This window comes from Sinocyclocheilus anshuiensis, unplaced genomic scaffold (assembly GCF_001515605.1).
Source record: "Sinocyclocheilus anshuiensis isolate Anshui unplaced genomic scaffold, SAMN03320099.WGS_v1.1 scaffold2109, whole genome shotgun sequence".
In the NCBI taxonomy this organism is placed as follows: Eukaryota; Metazoa; Chordata; class Actinopteri; order Cypriniformes; family Cyprinidae; genus Sinocyclocheilus; species Sinocyclocheilus anshuiensis.
In genome coordinates, this window is record NW_015552709.1 from 149,273 (window position 1) to 169,303 (window position 20,031).

The 20,031-nt window shown below is 36.2% G+C and overlaps 1 protein-coding gene across 1 annotated transcript in view; it reads left to right on the forward strand.

Moving 5' to 3' along the window:
- Window positions 1-20,031, forward strand: part of LOC107667773 (syndetin-like) — a 142,524-nt gene that overhangs the window by 43,891 nt on the left and 78,602 nt on the right. Inside the window, exons 12-13 of the mRNA XM_016459498.1 lie at window positions 3,225-3,365; window positions 14,484-14,619. Of these exons, the coding sequence (XP_016314984.1) occupies window positions 3,225-3,365; window positions 14,484-14,619 (277 nt within the window). The remainder of the gene's footprint in view (window positions 1-3,224; window positions 3,366-14,483; window positions 14,620-20,031) is intronic.

Here is a 20,031-nt window from a genome sequence, read left to right on the forward strand (position 1 = left end):
ACGCACGTGCTGGAGATTTACTACTAATCACCAGAAGCGGCTTTACTGACGAGATTCACATGAAAATCACATTCGATTTTTGCCCAGCCCTATTTCTAATAAATAAAAATATTACTATAACAATAATAATATTGTACTGTAAAGTAAAAAAATTGTATTTACTACTAATAATATTACCAATAATATTAATTGTAGCAGTGTTTACTGTGAAACAGGCTGCTCCGAGATACTGAAGACATCGGATCATGAGCTGCTTGCATGTAAAAGAACACAGTGCTGCGCTTCACTCTGAAACATGTAGCGTGTCAGATAATATACAGTTTGTGTGTGAATATATATGTATATGTATATGTATATGTATATGTATATGTATAAAATGAAAATGAGTCTGTCTTGAAAACTCTGACTGGATTCGTCTGAAAGAAGAAAGTCATATACACCTAGGATGGCTCTGGGGTGAGTAATTTATGGGCTAATTTTCATTTTTGGGTGAACTAACCCTTTAATTTGTTCAGAATGTGTGTTCCTGTAGAACGTTATATCTTGTAAAAGTTAAAGGGGTCATGAGCTGAGAAATAAAAAAAATTCCCTTGATCTTTTGACATATAAGAGATCATTGTACTATAAAAACATCCTGTAAGTTTCAGAACTCCAAACATTCTCGTTAGTCTAAAAACAGGTTATATTGAAGCCAATCTGCCAAAACGGCAGGTTGGGGAATGTGTCACTTTATGACGTAATAGTGTGGCTAAACACCGCCTCCGCAGAAGAAGATCAACACCCACTTCTACATCACTGCCTGTTTAGTCCATATACATAAATTGGCGCCCACCGATTCGCGCATGTAGATAAATAACAAGAGGCAAACGCAGGTCTACACAGAAACCAAACAATAAAGATGGCAACAAAATGTTTTGCAGTGCCAAGCTGTGGAAAAACACAGTTTTTGCATTGCCTCCCTTCTGATCCCAACATTAGGAAAGAGTTGAAGTTTATTTTTAACGAAGATTACATTTTTTTTTATAACATTATAAGTAGACATCAGAGAACAGAACAAAATGATAAAAAAGGCAGTTCATGACCCCTTTAACACTTGTAATGGTTAACACAGTTTGTGCTTTCTTTTTAACTAATATTTATAATTTAGTCATTTTACATTTTCTGATTTAAAAAGCTGCCTGCAGTTTGCATGATAGGACTAGGTGTTATGATCCCAATATTCAGCACCATTTAGCCGTTCCGCGGCTATGTTCCGCACCATAGAACATTTTCCCTTCGCTGTGAGTTGAACACCGCGAGATGCAGCAATTGTTACGCTCTGATTTTGGTTCAGCAAGAATCCAGGATCATGGCCTAATCCTAATTATATTACAATGTTTATAGACCTCTGTATAGCATTAAATTATGCATTCATACAATTTATATTTGTTATTTTAGGTTTCTGTTACACCATTTGACTGGCAATTGAAAACTTTTTTCTCATCTTTTTTTTTTTTTTCAAAAATCTTTTTTTAAAATCTTAGCAAAAATTATTATTAAACTGAAACACTAGCATTAGTTGCTGCCCTATATGCTAAATCTTTCCAACTTTTCCCCTGCTTTATATAACTTGGGGTATGCACTTTTTTCTGCAGTAGCTCACTCTATGGCTGTTTTTCACAACTCTAAAGAGACGTCACTGACGGACCTGACCAAGACGTTCCACCATGTTTTAGCTAGATATTTACTGACCTTATAGCTTGTAAAGTTTAAAACAAATCAAACACAAACCTTGTTTCAGTTTGTACGTCATTCATTAAAACTGTTGTTTGTGCCTATAAAGAGGTGCTGTTCTTTCAGGCTCTATTCCATGAACTCCGCAATTATCCTAATGACTGCACATCTAATTCTCCATCTTTTCATCTTTTCTGTTTTTCTTGTTTTTAAATCTATCTAATGGATCTAATTGCTAGTTTTTCTCAGCACAATTAATATTTCCGTCACATTTTTTTAGATATGTTTTCAGGTTTATTTAAAAAAAATATTTTCCCTCACAGAACAAGTGCAGAAGTTGATGACTTCATCAGCTCCATAATTTTCATTTAAATGCGTTTGAATATTTTTGAATATTTCTGCTTTTGAACGCATTGACCTGCAGTAGAAGGCAAATATCCTGAAAGCCATTTTGACTGACTGAATTCAGCCAAAGCTGAGGGAGGGATGCGCTCATGGCTGAAGGAAGAAGGAGAGCAGTGAAAGCGAGAGGGAAGAAGCATAATTAAGTTGTAGTTCAGTATGGTCAGTATGTAGTTCGTAATGATTCATCTCCTGTGAGAGTGTGAGTCAGGCCCACTGTTACCCAGAAGTTTTACCTTCAAACAGATCTCCTTTGGCAGGGAAAATACATTATCTTGTAATTTTCTTCTAGCTTCCAGTAAAAATATCTGAATATCCATAGAACAAAGTACACATGTAATACTTGATTTCAGAGAATGTCTTTTATTATTCTTTTACATACTCTATAGTTGTTTTTTCGTCCCTTGTTTTAAGCACAAATATAACAATATTTTGTCCAGTATCGGTATATTTATACAAACTACCATTCAAAAGTTTGGAGTAAGATTTTTTATTTTATTTATGTTGACCAAAGTTGCATTTATTTGATCAAAAATATAGTAAAACAGCAATATAGTGAAATTTTACATTTTAAAATAACTGTTCTATTTTAAAGGGGTCATTGGATGCTACATGCACATTTACAAGTTGTTTGAACTGAAATGTGTTGGCAGTGTGTGTAAACAACCACCCTATAATGATAAAAATTAACCTAGTGTTGTTTTTTTAATCTACTAAAATTTTTACCCCTTTCTCAAATCAAGCCGATCTCAGATGCCTGTCTGTGTGATGTCACACAGACAGGCCCTGCAAATCGCCTTTCCTAATAATGTGCTAATTAGCAAGTTTCACGATGAATGCAGCTAAAGTAAACAGTCTCTGAGAGCAGCTAGGAAGAGAGGGGCGCGGTCAGCAAAGCTCATTAACATTTAAAGGAAAATGCTACAAAACGGCTTGCTTTTGAAAAGAGCTGTTTTTGACAGGGTAAAAAAAAGGTGTTTTTTACTCTACCATTGAGAAATTTTAACCAAGACCCTAAGAATCATATCAACTTGTGGGAAATGGGCATCCAACGACCCCTTTAATATATTTTAAAATGTAATTTATATGTTTTTCTTCTTTGTCCCCAGACGGCCATGGATCAGCTGCACATGCACTTCACCCAGGCCATCCACAACACTGTCTTCCAGGTGGTGCTGGGATACGTAGAGCTGTGCGCCGGCAATGCCGACACCAAGTTCCAGAAGATGCCGTACAAGGACCTTTGCACGGTATGCATGCTCTCCATCCATAAACTTGGTGAACACACACAGAGGACACTTCCAAAAGTCACTGTAAACCAAATTCATCACTTGAGCGTGAAATCATTCATTGATTTCATTCTCATTGTGCTCTAGACAGGCGTAAAATAGGTTAGATTCCTGCCTTTGGAAATGACGTATATTTCTCTAGCTGTAGCGAGGGAAACGCATTGCGCAGTGAATGGGGCAGGTGATCTCATTCATGAGCAAGTCATGAAGCAATTAATTTCAGTTAACAGAAGAAAAAGTGGAGTTTCTGCCAAGCACCTTGTAGCTACTCACCACAAAATGCAGTCTCACTACAGCTTCAGCCTGGGTACTAAAATTCTCATTTGCATTTGTATAGAAGCACTGAACCTTTAGATCACAAACAAAATTGCAGTCATCTTTTCTGAATCATTTTATCATCATATGATATTGCAAGTGGGAGATTATATAATTGATAAATAATATTAAGCTCATCCAGTAGATGGAGCACTACCAGTAATGATTATTTCATTTTTCTTTGTGACTCCCAATAACTATTCTTGTATTAAACTGAAAGATTATAACGATTAATTTATGTAAAATTTTCGGGGTTTTTTTCTTTTCTTTTCTTAATTATTTTAGTGGGTCAATGACATGACACTCTTAGTTTGAATGTAAATTGAATTCAGTCTGAATGTATTACCTTATTCAAAAATAAATAAAAAATGCAATGAATTTTTGAAGAAACCATTCTTAGATGAACATCTATTCCTGTGATGGCAAAGCTGAATGTACAGCAGTCATTATTACTCCAGTCTTCAGTGCCACATGATCCTTCAGAAATCATCTTAATATGCTGATTTGGTGCTCAAGTAACATTTACTATTATCAGTGCTGTAAATAGTTGTGCTGATTAATATTTTTTTGTGGAAAAGAACAGCATTTATTTGAAATGGAGAGCTTTTGTAACTAGCTTTCTTTTTACCTTTTGTAATAAATGTAATGCATTCTTGCGGAATAAAACTATTAATATCGTTCAAAAACAACATTAAAAATATTATAGAACCCAAGCTTTTGAGTGGTAGTGCATATTTATAAGAACTTGGCACATGTTTTAAACTAAAACTTACAAGATTTTCTCTTTTCTTTATCATGGACATTTCGGTTTGTCATTGACCCATTAACAGGTTTTTGCTATTCAATTTATGTAAAATTGTTTTTTTTTTTCACCCCATTTTTCCAGTTTGTGTAACATTTTCTCAACTCGCTCTCAAACCATTTTAAGAGTAATAGCTCTGGTTTCACTTCTCTATAATTAATATGCACATCCTATTCCACGTCTAGAGTTAAAGTGTGTGGAGTCTTTCTACAACCTACTATTGGCACAGAGCTCAAATAGTTGGCGTAAGCTTAGCTGCACCTGGCTGTACTATATTTGAGTGTCAGAAGGGAATATTGTTATCTGCTGATCTGAGGTAAAACATAGCCCTTATGTTCAAGTTCAGCTGGTACGATCAACAGATGTTTGCACAGAACCGAATGCGCTTAGCATTAATGCCAAGTAAGTGAATGATTTGGAAAGGAAGTTTTGTTTTGCACCTCTTGAGTGTTAATACACTACTGTTCCTAATTTTGGGGTCACTGAGATTTTTTTTTTTAAGTGTTTTTTTTTTTTTTTTTTACAGAGATTGATGCTTTAAATTGATCAAAAGCGACAGTGAAGACTTTATCATTGTTACAAAAAATTATATTTCAAATAAATGCTTTTTTTTTAACTTTCTATTCATCAAGGAATCCTGAAAAAAGTATCGCTGTTTCCACAAATATTTTAAGCAGTACAACAGTTTTCAATTTTGATCATAGTGGTTCTTGAGCAACAAATCAGCATATTAGGATGATTTCTGAAGGATCATGTGACACTGACGACTGGTGTAATGGCTGCTGAAAATTTAGTTTTGACATCACAGGAATAAATTAAATTTAAAAATATATTAAAATAGAAAACTCTTATTTTATATTATAGATTTCATAAGATTGACTGTATTTTTCATTAAAGGGGTCATATGATGCGATTTCATGTTTTCCTTTGTCTTTGGAGTGTTAAAAGCTGTTCATGAATAGATAAGATCCCTAAAGTTGCTAAGACTAAAGTTTCAAACCCAAAGAGATATTCTTTATAACAGTTAAGACTGGTCCACGCCCTCCTAAAACGCCTCGTTTAAACACACCCCCACATGTCTCCGTCACTGTATGGGAAGATTTGCATAACACCGCCCAAATGTTCATGCAAAGAAAGAAAGGAGTAACTTTGATTCTCGCTGTAGTATTGTTGCCGCTGCTGCCATGTTGAGGAGACGCGGTGTGTTTCGTTGTGAAAGCGAAAATACTTTGTTTGGCCTCCCAAAAGAGGACACGACTAGAAATAAAAAAAATTATATTTCAAATAAATGCTTTTTTTTTAACTTTCTATTCATCAAGGAATCCTGAAAAAAGTATCGCTGTTTCCACAAATATTTTAAGCAGTACAACAGTTTTCAATTTTGATCATAGTGGTTCTTGAGCAACAAATCAGCATATTAGGATGATTTCTGAAGGATCATGTGACACTGACGACTGGTGTAATGGCTGCTGAAAATTTAGTTTTGACATCACAGGAATAAATTAAATTTAAAAATATATTAAAATAGAAAACTCTTATTTTATATTATAGATTTCATAAGATTGACTGTATTTTTCATTAAAGGGGTCATATGATGCGATTTCATGTTTTCCTTTGTCTTTGGAGTGTTAAAAGCTGTTCATGCATACAGAAGATCCGTAAAGTCGCAAAGATTAAAGTCTCAAACCCAAAGAGATTCTTTCTAAAAGTGAACGCTCAGCCACGCCCTCCTAAAACGCCTCGTTCAAACACGCCCCCACATATCTATGCCACTGTGTGGGAAGATTTGCATAATGCCGCCCAAATGTTCACGCGAAGAAAGAAGGCGGAACTTTTATTCTCGCTGTAGTATTGTTGCTGCCGCCATGTCGTGAAGACGCTGTGTGTTTCGTTGCAAAAGCCAAACTACTTTGTTTGGCCTTCTTGGACACAACTAGAAATCAGTGGTTAATTTTTATTTACTACACCGTTCCAGAACAGTACAACCCAAATATTTGAGTGCGTGCAGTGCATTTTACGGAGGAAAGATTCCTGAACCTGGTAAGGGGCGTAAAATTTCCGTCACACGCTTGAGGAATTCAGCCAATCACAACGCACTAGATAGCTGGCCAATCAGAGCACACCGCGCTTTTCAGACCGATGAGCTTTTTGCTATGCGTTTCAGAAAGGCGGAGCATAGAGGAGCAACAATAATGTACAGTATGTGGAAAATATATATATATATTTTTTTTTTACCTTAAACCGCGTAAACATTGCATTACACCAAATACACAAAATAATGTTATTTTTAGCAACGTCATAAGACCCATTTAAATAAATGTATTCTTGGTGAACATAAGAGGCTTCGTTCAAAAACATAAAAAAATTCTTCCCCACCCCTTTGAACAGTATTCTACCTTGGATGATTTATGTGGTCTCATTTTGCAATGGTTTGATGACTTCCTTTGACTCCCAGACCCTTTCTCCCAAACTTTGTTTTTGATCTCATAAGCAGCCACCTGAGAGATCATGCTGTAATGTGATTGTTTGTGTGGGCCATAGCAACATGTGCTATGCCTGTAACACTCAGACACGGGGTGACGCTGCCTGAGCTTTCGGCTCAGCTTATAAAATCTTTAGATTTTCCTTCTCTGAGACGTTGCTTTGAAACATATTCTAAAAACGACGACAGTATTTTCTCAATCAGATGCAAATTCCCCTTTCTGAAGGGGAAAGAAAATTAATCCTGTATCTGGGTTTTGCCCCAAGTCAGATTTTCCTAGATTTTGTCTTTTTTCTCATCTCACCTCACCACAAGGCAGATGCATTTGTCTTGAGCATCGTGGACAATGCGTCATCCTTCTGGCTCTCAAACTCTCCTGAGCATCTAGTCGTCATAAAGTACACACGACGAGAGGTATGCTAATGACAATCGCTTCAGTCCTGAACTTTGAACCGCAGCATGGGAATTAAAATGCAGCGTAACTGGAAAACTCCAAAGGTCACATCATAATGCAGAGCGCGACATGAATTTTACATGAAACTATCACTATCCCATCCCTTCAGAGATCTTCTTGCATTCTCTGTACTCGGCTTTGGGCAATGAGTGAAGTAGAAGAACAGACGCGAGGAAGGCCTTGTTTGTGAACATCAACAAAGGGAAAACAAATGTAAAAAATTGCACACTCTCTGCAAGTTACGTTATGGCTGAGTATCAGTGTTATTTACCATCAGTGTAGTTGTATGAATCCCTCACACTCTTATTTTAGAGAGCTCTCGATGGGGCTGTAGTGGTTCTTGACCTTGCCGCTGAACATGAGCACTTCATGAGAGTGTGCCGATCACATCAGCTTCTCTTTAGCTCCCTCTCCACCTCTAACTCTGCTGTCCATCTCTACAAAAGGTTAATCTCATGTGTCTCAGTGCTTTACATCATGTACTCCCGTTTATTAATGTTTAACAGGACGTGCATTGGAAAGTAAGTGCATTTGAATAGTTCAAGGCAATTTTTGTAGAGTCTGACTCCTCTTAACTATTCTGATTCCATTTTGAGTCGAGCTTGACTGATAACTTGTTTTAGAAAGTTACTCTCTTTTAAGTGTTTCCGATTGACTGAAAAGAACCAGTTCATAATAGTTGCTTATTTTGGAATCAGACTACACTTGGTGTTGTATATTTTTGGTTCGCTGACAAGAACTGTAAGAGTAATTTATTTGAATCATTATTGCCGCTGTATGATTATGATTCACTAAAAATAACCAGCTGATAAGAGTCATTTGTTCAGGAATCAGTCATAATTACCGTTGTTTAGTGTTCTTGCTTGTTCTTGCGCTGACAAAATCTAGTCATTTAAATAGGAATTTCGATTCAGGACTATGCAGATTTTGCAGCAGGTTCAAGTTGGACATGCGATGGTTGTTTTTTTGCCTGCATATTTTCACTAAAAAATGTTAAAAAGAATCAGCACATAAGCACATTGTTCAGGAATTTCAGTAGCAGTGTAAGGGTGTTTATAGAAATTGACTTGCATTTCATTAAACCCTCGTAAAGAATCGGGTCAGCACAGCTTTTTTTCACAGCCATCTTCCCTCTCTGGAGGGTGTCAAGAGATCAACATTTAGGTAGAAAGTGCCTCATTGACTTCTGACTCTTAGTGAAGCAGTTGCAGTTTAAGCAACGCACAGAGAGATTTCCAGAGCTGGTTTTAGATCTGTTCTGAGCTATTTTCTAAGCTCCAATCCTGCGCCAGACTAATTACTCTCCCTTTGTTTGATAATCATGTTGGAAGATGAACCATCATTATTGTATTAATCGGATAAATATGACATTGTAGTTCATCCAACTCAGGCTCATTCACTGAAAAAAAAAATGTAGAAGCGACCTTCACTCAGAAATTGCTAGTAAATTCAAAGTAATTTTAATCGAAAGAAACAGCAAGTAACACATTAAACATGAAATTTTGAAGTAGAACATCCAAAATAGTATTTTAATAAACATACTCACTTTATTTACAACTTCAAAAAAGTAGTTTTTACAGTGTTTGAAATGCATGACTCAACTTGACCAACAGCTTATATTTCTTTTCACACAAATTATAATTACAGGGGCACATTTTTGAAAAATAATGACATTTTCATGCAGTTCCTTGCACAGTACTATGTTATGACCTGAAAATACTATTACCATAATGCAAAATAATACATTTTGACATTTGCATCACATGTAACGTTATATTGGTGCATATAAATATAAATGGTTGTTGTTCTGCCTTATAAAACTTTAAAGGATTTTAAGCCATTTTAGATGTAGCTCTGAAACGTGTGTGGGTGTGTGTAATAAAGGACCAGTGATAAAATAACAGCAAAAAAGAAAGAAAAAAAGAAAGAAAAACATATCTAAAAAAAGTTGCCTAATATTACAAATCCGTGATAGTATGTGATCCTAACGTCCTGTTCCTGAAGAACTAGAAAAGCCTTGATCCTGGCTGAGCCTCTCCAGCTCTGCCATCTGTGGTGTGACTTCTTGAGCTTGGTTATGATAGAGAAGACGCCACAGAGATTTGCTGACTTCACATGTTTACAGCCTGCTGATGGCAGCAGCACATTTCCCCTCCCTTTGATTTCCCTCTTCTGCACTTTTAAAGGGGTCATATGATGCGATTTCAAGTTTTCCTTTCTCTTTGGAGTGTTACAAGCTGATTGTGCATAGATAAGATCCCTGAAGTTGCAAAGACTAAAGCCTCAAAACCAAAGAGATATACTTTATCAAAGTTAAGACTCTGCCACGCCCCCCTAAAACGGCTCGTTCTAACACGCCCCCACATATCTAGGTCACTATGTGGGAATATTTGCATAATGCCGCCCAAATGTGCACGCAAAGAAAGAAGGCGTGGTTTCAGTAACCGCAGTTAGTGTTGAAGCAGCCATGTCAGGGAGACGCTGTGTGTTTCTAGGCGAAAGCAGAAGCACTTTATTTGGCCTTCCGAAAGTAGATGCATTTAGGAATCTTTAAGATCACTTACAACAGAACAGCAATGCATTTTATGAACGACCGTTTCGTGAACCTAGGAGAGGAGGTAATTCTGACTTTGCTATGACAATCTGGCGCTTCTGAATCAGCTACTGTTTTGTTACTAGTTTAAGTATTTGCTATTGACTGTTCAAATGCGGAGTTTTGCGCATCGTGTGTGTGTGTGTGTGTGCGCGAGCGAGCGAGAGAAAGAGAGAGCGAGAGAGAGAGAGAGAGAGCACGAGAGAGAGCGAGAGAGAGCAAGAGAGAGAGAGAGCGCGAGAGAGGGAGAGAGAGAGAGAAAGAGAGAGCGCAAGAGAGAAAGAGAGAAAGAGAGAGAGAGAGCGCGAGAGAGCGTGAGAGAGAGAGAGAGGGGGTCACATCACAAACACATACCAGCTTCATCACTGTGTCTGTCATGCGACTCTGTTCCCCTTTCGGGCTCTGTCTTTACATTTATTTTGAAAGATGAAGCTCGCGATTATGGTAAGGGGCGTTACATTTCCGACGAGTGCTTGCGGTGTTCGGCCAATCACAATGCACTGGGTCAGCTGGCCAATCAGAGCAGACTGCACTTGTCGGAAGGCGGGACTTTGTAGAAAACGAAGCGTTTGAGAGAGGCGGGGCATAGAGGACCTACAATAATGTACAGTATTTGAAAAATAATGTGTTTTTTGAACATTAAAGCATGTCAACATATTCTGTTACACCAAATACACAAAATAATGATCTTTAAAAAAGCATCATATGACCCCTTTAAGACATTTACTACAATCATATTTGAAAATTGGTATGATTTGCTTGCATTTAGGAAGGTGGTCATCTCTGCTGCCCAGATCTGTACTCAGCAGGGTTCATCTGTCACGGCATATAGTGATTAGCACTGAAACAACCCCAGTGATGTCTTTGAGACTATAGGGAGAAAAAAGCAAGAGTACTTGAAAGAACTTTCTCATTTTTTTTGGATGTAATTCCCACCTGGCCATTCAGTGAAGTCACCACTGACCTGAATCCGTTTCTGTGCACCAGCCTGAATCCCATACATCATCTCAGAGTGTGAAACGTTCGTATCAAAATATCAGCTAGAAATGTCCATCTGTCTGTCTAATATGACTCCTTTGAGATTAGAAAGATATGTATCATCCTTTCTCTCCACCAATGCTCAGTTGCCAGGCAACAATGCCTCGATCCCCATAGCAGGAAGTCAGCTGGAGAGGTTGGGGGATTGATTGTTTGAATGAGATGGCTGACTTCTCCCTCTGCTCACGTACAGGAGTCATTAGGCATCAATTAGAATACTATACTTCCTGTGTAGTAACCACTGGATCAGTGTTAATCCAGCTGAGCATCCATGTATCTCCTTACAGTCAATGATGGCAGCTATACAACTTTATTCAAAGGAGGGATGACGCTGTCCTAAACAATTAATCAACTTCAAATGAGACGAATGGCTCATATAATTACTGCATTTGACCTTGACTATTACATTTTAGCAGCTTTGGCAATGTTACACATTTCTTTCAGTATAATACTTGAGCCACAGTTCATTGCATTAGTCGGAACCGCTCTAGTGTAATGAGTTGTGTGGGATGGTTTCATATGAGCTTGTTTATTTGTTACTGCAGAGTTACCGTAAGTGATGAATCACCTCTAAATGCCCAAAGCTTTATCTGTATGCAGCACAGGCCTAATTAGATTTATTGCAGCCACTCGGATCAGGTCGCATTGTGTCTCAGCATGTGAATAAAAAAAGGGAATTGGTGTTTTATTCGTTTGATTGTTTGTTTTAAATTCTCAATTTGTTGAACGAGTGTGATTTTTAAGTTGTAGTCTTGACTAAGTGTCTCTTAAAACAACTGATGGGCTTTTTGGACACGCTGGTTCTTGAGTACTGGGTCAAAACAGGGCTGGAACAAGTTTATGGATCAAGGAGTTCAATTTAATGAATGTGTTCAGAAGTGTTCATTTATGTTTGGGAGCTTCCATTTTCTCAAAAAAAATGTGTGCTTTTCTTTGCTTGTTACTCGTTGTTGTCAGATACAAAACTAATGTGACAAAACATTTTGTATATTTATGAACCTAGTATCCACTTCAATTAATAATGATTTAATAGCTTTTTCATAAATTCTTTTGAACTAATTTTGTTTTTCAGCTCATCTATGATTTTTTTTGTCTTAAAAGAAATACTTTTATTTAGCAAGGGTACATTAAACTGTACAAGTTTCTATTTATCAGAAAATCTTGAAAAAATGCATTGTGATTTCCACAAAAACAATTAGCAGAACAGCAGTTTTCAATGTTAGGAATAGTTTCTTGAGCTCCAAATAAGCATATTAAAATGATTTCTGAAGGGTCATGTGACACTGGAGATTGGAGTAATGATGCTGAAAACTCAGCTTTGGCATTACAGGAATAACTACATAGAAAAACAGTATTTAAATTGTAATTATATTTTTACAGTATTACTGTGTTACACTTTACTGTATTTTTGATCAAATAAATGCAGCCTTGTGAGCATAAGAGACTTCTTTCAAAAACATTAAAAACACTTCCTGACCGCAAACCTTTGAGTGGTAGTGTATTTAAAGGAAACAAACTATTTATCTATGCTTTGTGTGACGGAATTGATCTGATGCAGAATATAAAACAGTTACCTGAAATTATGAAAACTTATAAAACTCATCTGAGCTTGTGATCTTGTACTCACAGCAGGTTAAATATGGACTGAATACATTTATGAATATTTTCGTAACCGTAAAACCTTTTGTCTTTTGTGATGCATATTTACTTAAATGCATATTGCATATTTAAATTATTTATACAAGTTTAATATGTATTTTAATCTCACATTAGCACAGGTGTTTTTGGGTTAGTTAGAGATAAATGTTATGGCATTGTTTTCATAAAACAGAGAAAGTCAAATCAAAGTTTATGGAGTCAATGTTTGAATTTCAAATCGGAAATACAGCTATTAACTAATGGTAGGTAAAGCTGTGCTATTTTTTGTTTTCCTATGTCTCAAGATTTAGTGGACAGTTAAATTTGATAGTTTCCCGGACTAAGATTTGTTTCATTCTATGCTCTCTCTCATAGACCATAAACATGAACTGGCAACACACCTATGCCATCTGCTATACAAATGTTGTTCACATATTTGAAGTTCCTATGCAGTGACCTCAATCGTATCCTAAGTAAAGCTTCAGTAAAGTAGATTAGGTAAATGTTTGGCAATAGACAATCAGAAGCTGAAAGGCATCTGTGGTGGGGCCTATTTTACAGAGTCCATTGGTAAACTTACAAATAAGCCTTGCAGTAACACTGATTCTGTAGTGTAAAGTGATGATGATAATACGTAAATTGTAACTAAAGTGCAAAAACTGTTAGCTTTTCCACAGCTGGATGCTGTGTTGCTATGTGCCTTTCCCTTGCCTTCAAAAACAGCCTCGGCGAGCCTCAGGCCGATCGTAATTTACCAGGCTCCAGCAGTTTGCTGAGTTTCCAAGCTTGGTTAAGAAGAAAAGGCAGAGCTAGAGCTCCAGCATCTCACTGCTGACAGCATTGATGAATATGTGTATGGATGAGTCGGCAATGCAGCGGTTCTAGACATGGCAAAGTTTATGTCAGCTTTCCCCGGCCACAAATTGCACTGACCAAAGGAAGTTTGTCAGCTCCTCTGAGAACGCCAGTGTCACCGAAGTCAAAGTTGATTCAAACTGTATTTTATTTTGTACACTGCCCACCTCCCGATTTGATATACAGTCTCTCATCCCAGACAGGAGCTTGTTTTGTTGTCTCTATGGTATTATTTCTAATTATAGTGTTCCAAGGAATGCTGGAGATTCTCAGAGGTTTTGAAGGATTGATCGCATGGTAAATATTCATTAAGGTCCACAGCAGGTCAATCATCATCTCTGGTGTATTCATGCTTCCTCATTGTCAGATTTACTGTTTTCCAAATGTCTCTTCAGCTAGATTTAAGGATGCACACACATCTGAGACACATAATTTCACGCTAAACTGGCTTCCTCACCAGATCTTTAGTGGCTTTTTTCTCAGATTTGAATTTTTATGGTCTGTATATCCTTACAAAGTATCGAGATGTCTTAAATTAATTTTTCCAAATTTAAGTTGGTAAAAAAGTAAATTCCACATCCAATTCCTTTTTTAGATCTGTTCTGCTCGTATTATCCATTTCATTGTGCATTGATTCAGGGAATCAGGGACCTATTATTAATGTTGAAAACATTTGTGCTGCTTAATATTTTTGTGGAAACATTTTTTTCCGAATTCGTCGATGAATAGAAAAAAAAAAACATTTATTTTTATTTGAAATCTTGAAATCTTTGAAGTTCTTGTGTATCTTTATTGACACTACTTTTTGAAATCAACTCTTTGTTCTCATGGTGAAACTGTAGGCACTTGTAAAAATTGAAACATTGCGAATGAAGTTCTTTGCTTCTTTTTTCTCACCCCAGCACATTACCACAGACAGCTACATCCCCTGCTTGACCGATCTCTGCAAGGCCTTGTGGGAGGTGATGCTCAGTTACCACCTAACCATGCAGTGGCACGATGAGCACTACAAAGAAGAAGAGACGACTCCTGGAGCAGGTAAGCAAAACCAGTCACTCTTGGTACCTCTGTAAAGAGTCCTGGGCTCATTTTTTAGTTAAACTGTTTTGAATATAATAAAAGTGACAAACGACAGCTATTTATATCAGTCTTATCAATGGCACTATTCAAAAGATTCAAAATGACATGTTGTGCCAGTAATATACTTTTTGGCTGACAATCAAGGCAAAATTCCAGATGCTGGGCCCGAGCTGTCATGCAGAGATAGTCAGCAAAAGCAGAACAATAACAACAATGGCACCAAACAGAGCATCAAAACGACTTCCCATGATACAATCAGTAGCTCTGATCAGATATCAGGTTCAAGCAGGCTGAAATATTAACACTCCATATTCCCCATCATAACGCCTCTTGTACATATGACATTTGGGGGGGGGGGATCCTTCAACAGTATCTGGGTCTTGTTTTCCAGTGAAAACATCCTTTAAACAAGATAAAATATAGCCAAACTGTATATGAACTTAGTCTTGGACCTTAAATATAATATTACTTTGCATGATTTCATTGGGTTTTCAGTAAATTTAGTAAGATAAATAATTAAAACTTGCCAATGGAATTAGACAGAAAATAGTTATATAATATAGTTTCTCTGAGTGTTGTTTTAGTATCATTGGGATACTATTAAAGTATTTTTTAATATTTGATTTTTAATTTTAGTTAAGGTTGTAGTAATTTTGTTGTCATTTTCCTTAGGGTTTTTTTTATGTCTACATCAAGTTAAATTACATGAAATTTAGATAATTCCTTGGCAACTAGCTGAAATAAAATACGGTTTTAATAATTAATGTTAATGTTAACATTTCTTTTAGGAGCGTTTTTTTATGGTTTTAATTAATTTCTCTTAATAGTTTATGAAATTTAAAATGAAAATTATTGTTTTTATACAGGCAAAGATGTTTGAGGATGATGTTTTTAAAAATTAATTTAATTATGTAATGAGACTTTTAATGGGGAAAAGATAAGACTAAATATGAGGCATAGGATCCGTAAATGTCCCAAGCCGTATGTGGTCATGTGGTCAACTTGCTGTGCTTCATCTTTGACAGTAATAGTATTTTTTAAATGTTCTTTGGCACCCGTGGTTCATCTTTCTGCTGATGCAACTCTCTTGTGTCAAAGTCCTCTTGTGTTTCTCCAAACTGTCTGGAGGTCGACTCGTTCTGTATTTTGGCTCCTTTATATGTAACTCTAAATCAGTTTTAGTAGAAAGAGCTAGGGATTCATTAGGGTGCTCACTACCCTTGATGGTTAGATTTATAAGCATTACATTTGTGCTTTTATAGTGTAATGTCCTGCCTTGTGTATTTAGAGGAAATGGCTTTTGGTGTGTGCTGTAATCGGCACAGCAGTGGCCAAGGAGACTGAGCAGGTAATTGAAAGGGGCACTGCGCCATTAGCTAGCTGCAATGTAGTTTGTAACGTTTGCCATTCTGTCTTGCCTCCTCTTCGATTTCTGAGGTTACTGAGCAGTGCTGAAACAGATTGGTGCTTGTTCTTGGTTAGGTGTGTCATTGGAAATTCATTGAACCATTCTAAAGTACCCTAATAACCCCTACAGAGGAAAGCATACAGAATGCTACTAACTGAACAGGCATCGTTTCTCTAGGTTATGATGGGTTGTGGTTATTTTCTATAAATATTAAATGAGGGAAATAAATCATTTGTTTTAATGGAAATACTATATTTATTTTCTCTAAAACTGGTATTTTCTTGTGACTTTTAACACAGTCAGCTCTGTACTACTTTAGAATTTAGCATTTGTCTTGTACTTACATTGTATGTCTTTTTTATAATCTCTCTATTCTTCATGCTGTTCATCTTTATTTTTCACATTTGCTATGACTCAAGTAAATTATATAAGCTTAGCAATACACACATTTTTGTACTTCTCTCCACATCAGTCCTCTAAAGAACAGTTACTTCCAGCATAGTCATACATTTTCAAATATACTATGCCAAAAATGGCTTTTAGAAAAAAAACATACAGTTTTATTTAACAATATAAAATGCATTTAGCGAGCTTTATGTTTAAAACAAGTGGAAAGTCTGCAAATGGAACAATACAAAATACACTTAATATTTTGTTAATATTAATCTATAATTTAGCCTGGTCTGCACTGCAAAAAAATCATTTTCATAATCAGTATGTTTGTCTCATTTAGCCATAACAACATGTACTTTTTTTAAACAATATGAATTTACTTGAAGCAGAATTCACAGATAATATATCTTGAATTATATTGAAAAAAAGTTATATGCTGTTTTGCTTAACATAAATATATCTTGTTTTAAGGTTGGAATAATTTACTGGGAAACTGTTAAAAATTCATATTTTTGCCATGTAGAGAAACTGCATCCTAATTTTCATCATTTCTCTCCCTCTCTCTCTCTTAAAAAAAATCTTACAGGCTTCTTATACTCCTTATGCTCCTTATACTCTGCTTATGCTCCTTTGTATATTTTAGCCTGATATCAGGGCTGGTGCTACCTATAGGCAGAGCAGGCAGTTGCCTAGGGCCTCAGGCTTTGAGGCGGGGCCTCCATAACCGTAACATCCCCTATACTCTAGTCCACCAGTCAAGACTGGCAGCAAAATACTAGCCTCATTGTTCATTGGATATAGTTAAATTATCACTTACCTGCAATTAAACCAATTAATGTAGTGGGTCCCGTCTTCTGAACACATACTTCAGGTGCTGCGAAGCAAATGGCTAAATAGGCACGCAAAGACGTACAGCTGCTAATGCAGGTGTGAGTTGTCGTCATCTATTTTGGAGAGATTGCAATGTATTCTAAATATAAACTTGTTCTGTCGATCAGCGTCATTTCTGTGCAGATCTTCACCGGTTTACTACGAGTTTAAAAGAGCGCGAGTGCCGTTGACGCCCCCAGACGCGACGCTTTGAATTTGCACGTACAAAGAAAAGCTAAAAAGTTTGTATTCAAAGTCAAAAAGCAAACAAACTAGAACATTTTTTAATGTTTCAAAAATTACATTACTGCTCTAACATAACACTTATAATTTCAGTTTCAACTAACTAGAAATTAACTTCTTTCCTGCTAGGTAGTGATCATCTCTTTCACTTCCACTTGATTTTTAGTGCATATTTAAGGTAACTATGCAATACATATTATTAATAATGTGATAATATCTGTAGTCAATAGTGATTAAATGTTAGGGGAAAATCCTGCCCATACCCAGCTAGGAAAAAATGATAAAAGCACAATAAAAAATTACTGAACAAATTGCTGCAATATACTATTACTACTACTACTACTACTACTACTACTACTAATAATAATATCACGGCTATAATAACATCCACAACAAACAAAAAAGAGATTACCTTAGATAAAGTTTCATATGTACATAGAGTACCGGTCAAAAGTTTGGACACATTACTATTTTTAATGTTTTTGAAAGAAGTCTCTTATGCTCATCGAGCCTGCATTTATTTGATCAAAATACAGGGAAAAAAAACAAAACGTATTATGCAGCAAGGATGTGTTAAATTGATAAAAAAGTGATAGTAAAGACATATATTGTTATAAATATTTAAATTTTTTTTAAACAACTTTTTAATCATCAAAAAATCCTGAAAAAAGTATCACAGGTTATTAAATAAATATTAAGCAGAACAACTGTTTCCAACATTGATAATAAATCAGCATATTAGAATGATTTCTGAAGGATCATGTGACACTGAACGTAATGACTAATGAAAATTCTGCTTTGCATCACAGAAAAAGATTATATTTTAAAAATATAGTAAAATAGAAAACCATTATTTTAAATTGTAATAATGTTTCATAATATTATGATGACAGGTTTTTTCCTGTATTTTTGATCAAATAAATGCAGGCTTGATGAGCATAATAGACTTCTTTCAAAAAACATTAAAAATAGTATTGTGTCCAAACTCTTGACTCTTGACAAAATTTAAAATGAAATGTTGTATAAATAAAAGGTTAGGAATCATATTTGTTTCAAGTGCTTTTTATTGGGGGTGGGGGGCCTCCAACATGAACTTTGCCTAGGGCCTCCAAATGTCCAGAACCGGCCCTGCCTGAGATATTTGACAGATCAAGTTCAAGAATTATTTGTATTTGAGACATTATCACAGAGTGTATCATGTGCTTGCTAGTCATCAGTTATAGTGCATATTTTGCAGTAGTGTTGGGCGATATGCTCTTTTCATATTATCCTATCGTCAGCCTTTAAGATCGCCGATACACGATATTATCATGCTAATTTATTTAATTATTTACTTACATAGTTTCATAGCCAGAGAGTGAACCAACTCCAGGGTAAGGCTAAAAGCAGCCTAATGTTACTGTAATCTATTAACTACACATGATATCTTTTTAGGCAAGTATCATATGGCTGTCATGTCATAAATATTTTTTTAATATGACCGAATTTGTATTTAACATAATTTAATAAAAACACTGAAAATTACTAATTATAATTCTTACATTTCCTCAGCTACAGAAAACAAGCAAAGAACATTTACATGATCAAAGAACATCATCACTGACTTCAGTCTAGCATTTTAAAAACACTCCCGTTAAAATCAGTGAAGCTATCTACACTGTATGATGAATAAATCTCTTATACTTGCATCGCACATACATCTGCACTTTGTTGTTTATGATGAGAGAATTCACGGGAGAGCAGAATTCAGTCAGCGAGTGCATGCAATAAACAACAAAACTCCAGTGTTTCAGCGATGACTCATCTGAACGCCTCTGATTGGCCATTGCTTTCATAAACTCAACAGAATCGTGTGTGATTGATAATTACTTGCAACACTGTAAAAACTTGTAAAAAGAAATATGATGGAACAAATAAGCCCTAATATTAATTAGATGATAATACTAGCCTGATAATAATAATAATCGTCTTGATATCGTCAAAGGCATCAGCCATATAGGCAATATCGCTGACTGTCATTGAGACAGGATACTATCATCTATCGGCACAAGCCTATTTTGCAGCCCTGGTTTATATTCTTAAAGGTCCGCTGAAATGCTTAGAATCACGCAGCGTTACTCTGTGTTGACGTCATTTTAACTGAAACAGGAAGACAGGGCGGGACATATCAAGCAGCCCCGCCCCTTTTTAAAATAGCCAATAGCGTTCGTTTATATCACAGCTTGGGCTAGAGCCGTTGAGCTCCGTAAAGCCGCATTTGACAGGGTATGCCAGCCACAATCTCATCCATATTGCTATTCAATATAGCATTCTGTGTAGAATTCAAATAGATCCGGTACATTTTGTGGTCTGCGCCGACTTGCGCATGTGATCCGCTCTGTGCTATCGTGTCTCTGGACCGGAGCAGGGTGTGTGTGCGGTGCGGTGGTTAGCGTGACACAGCGCGAAACCAGACT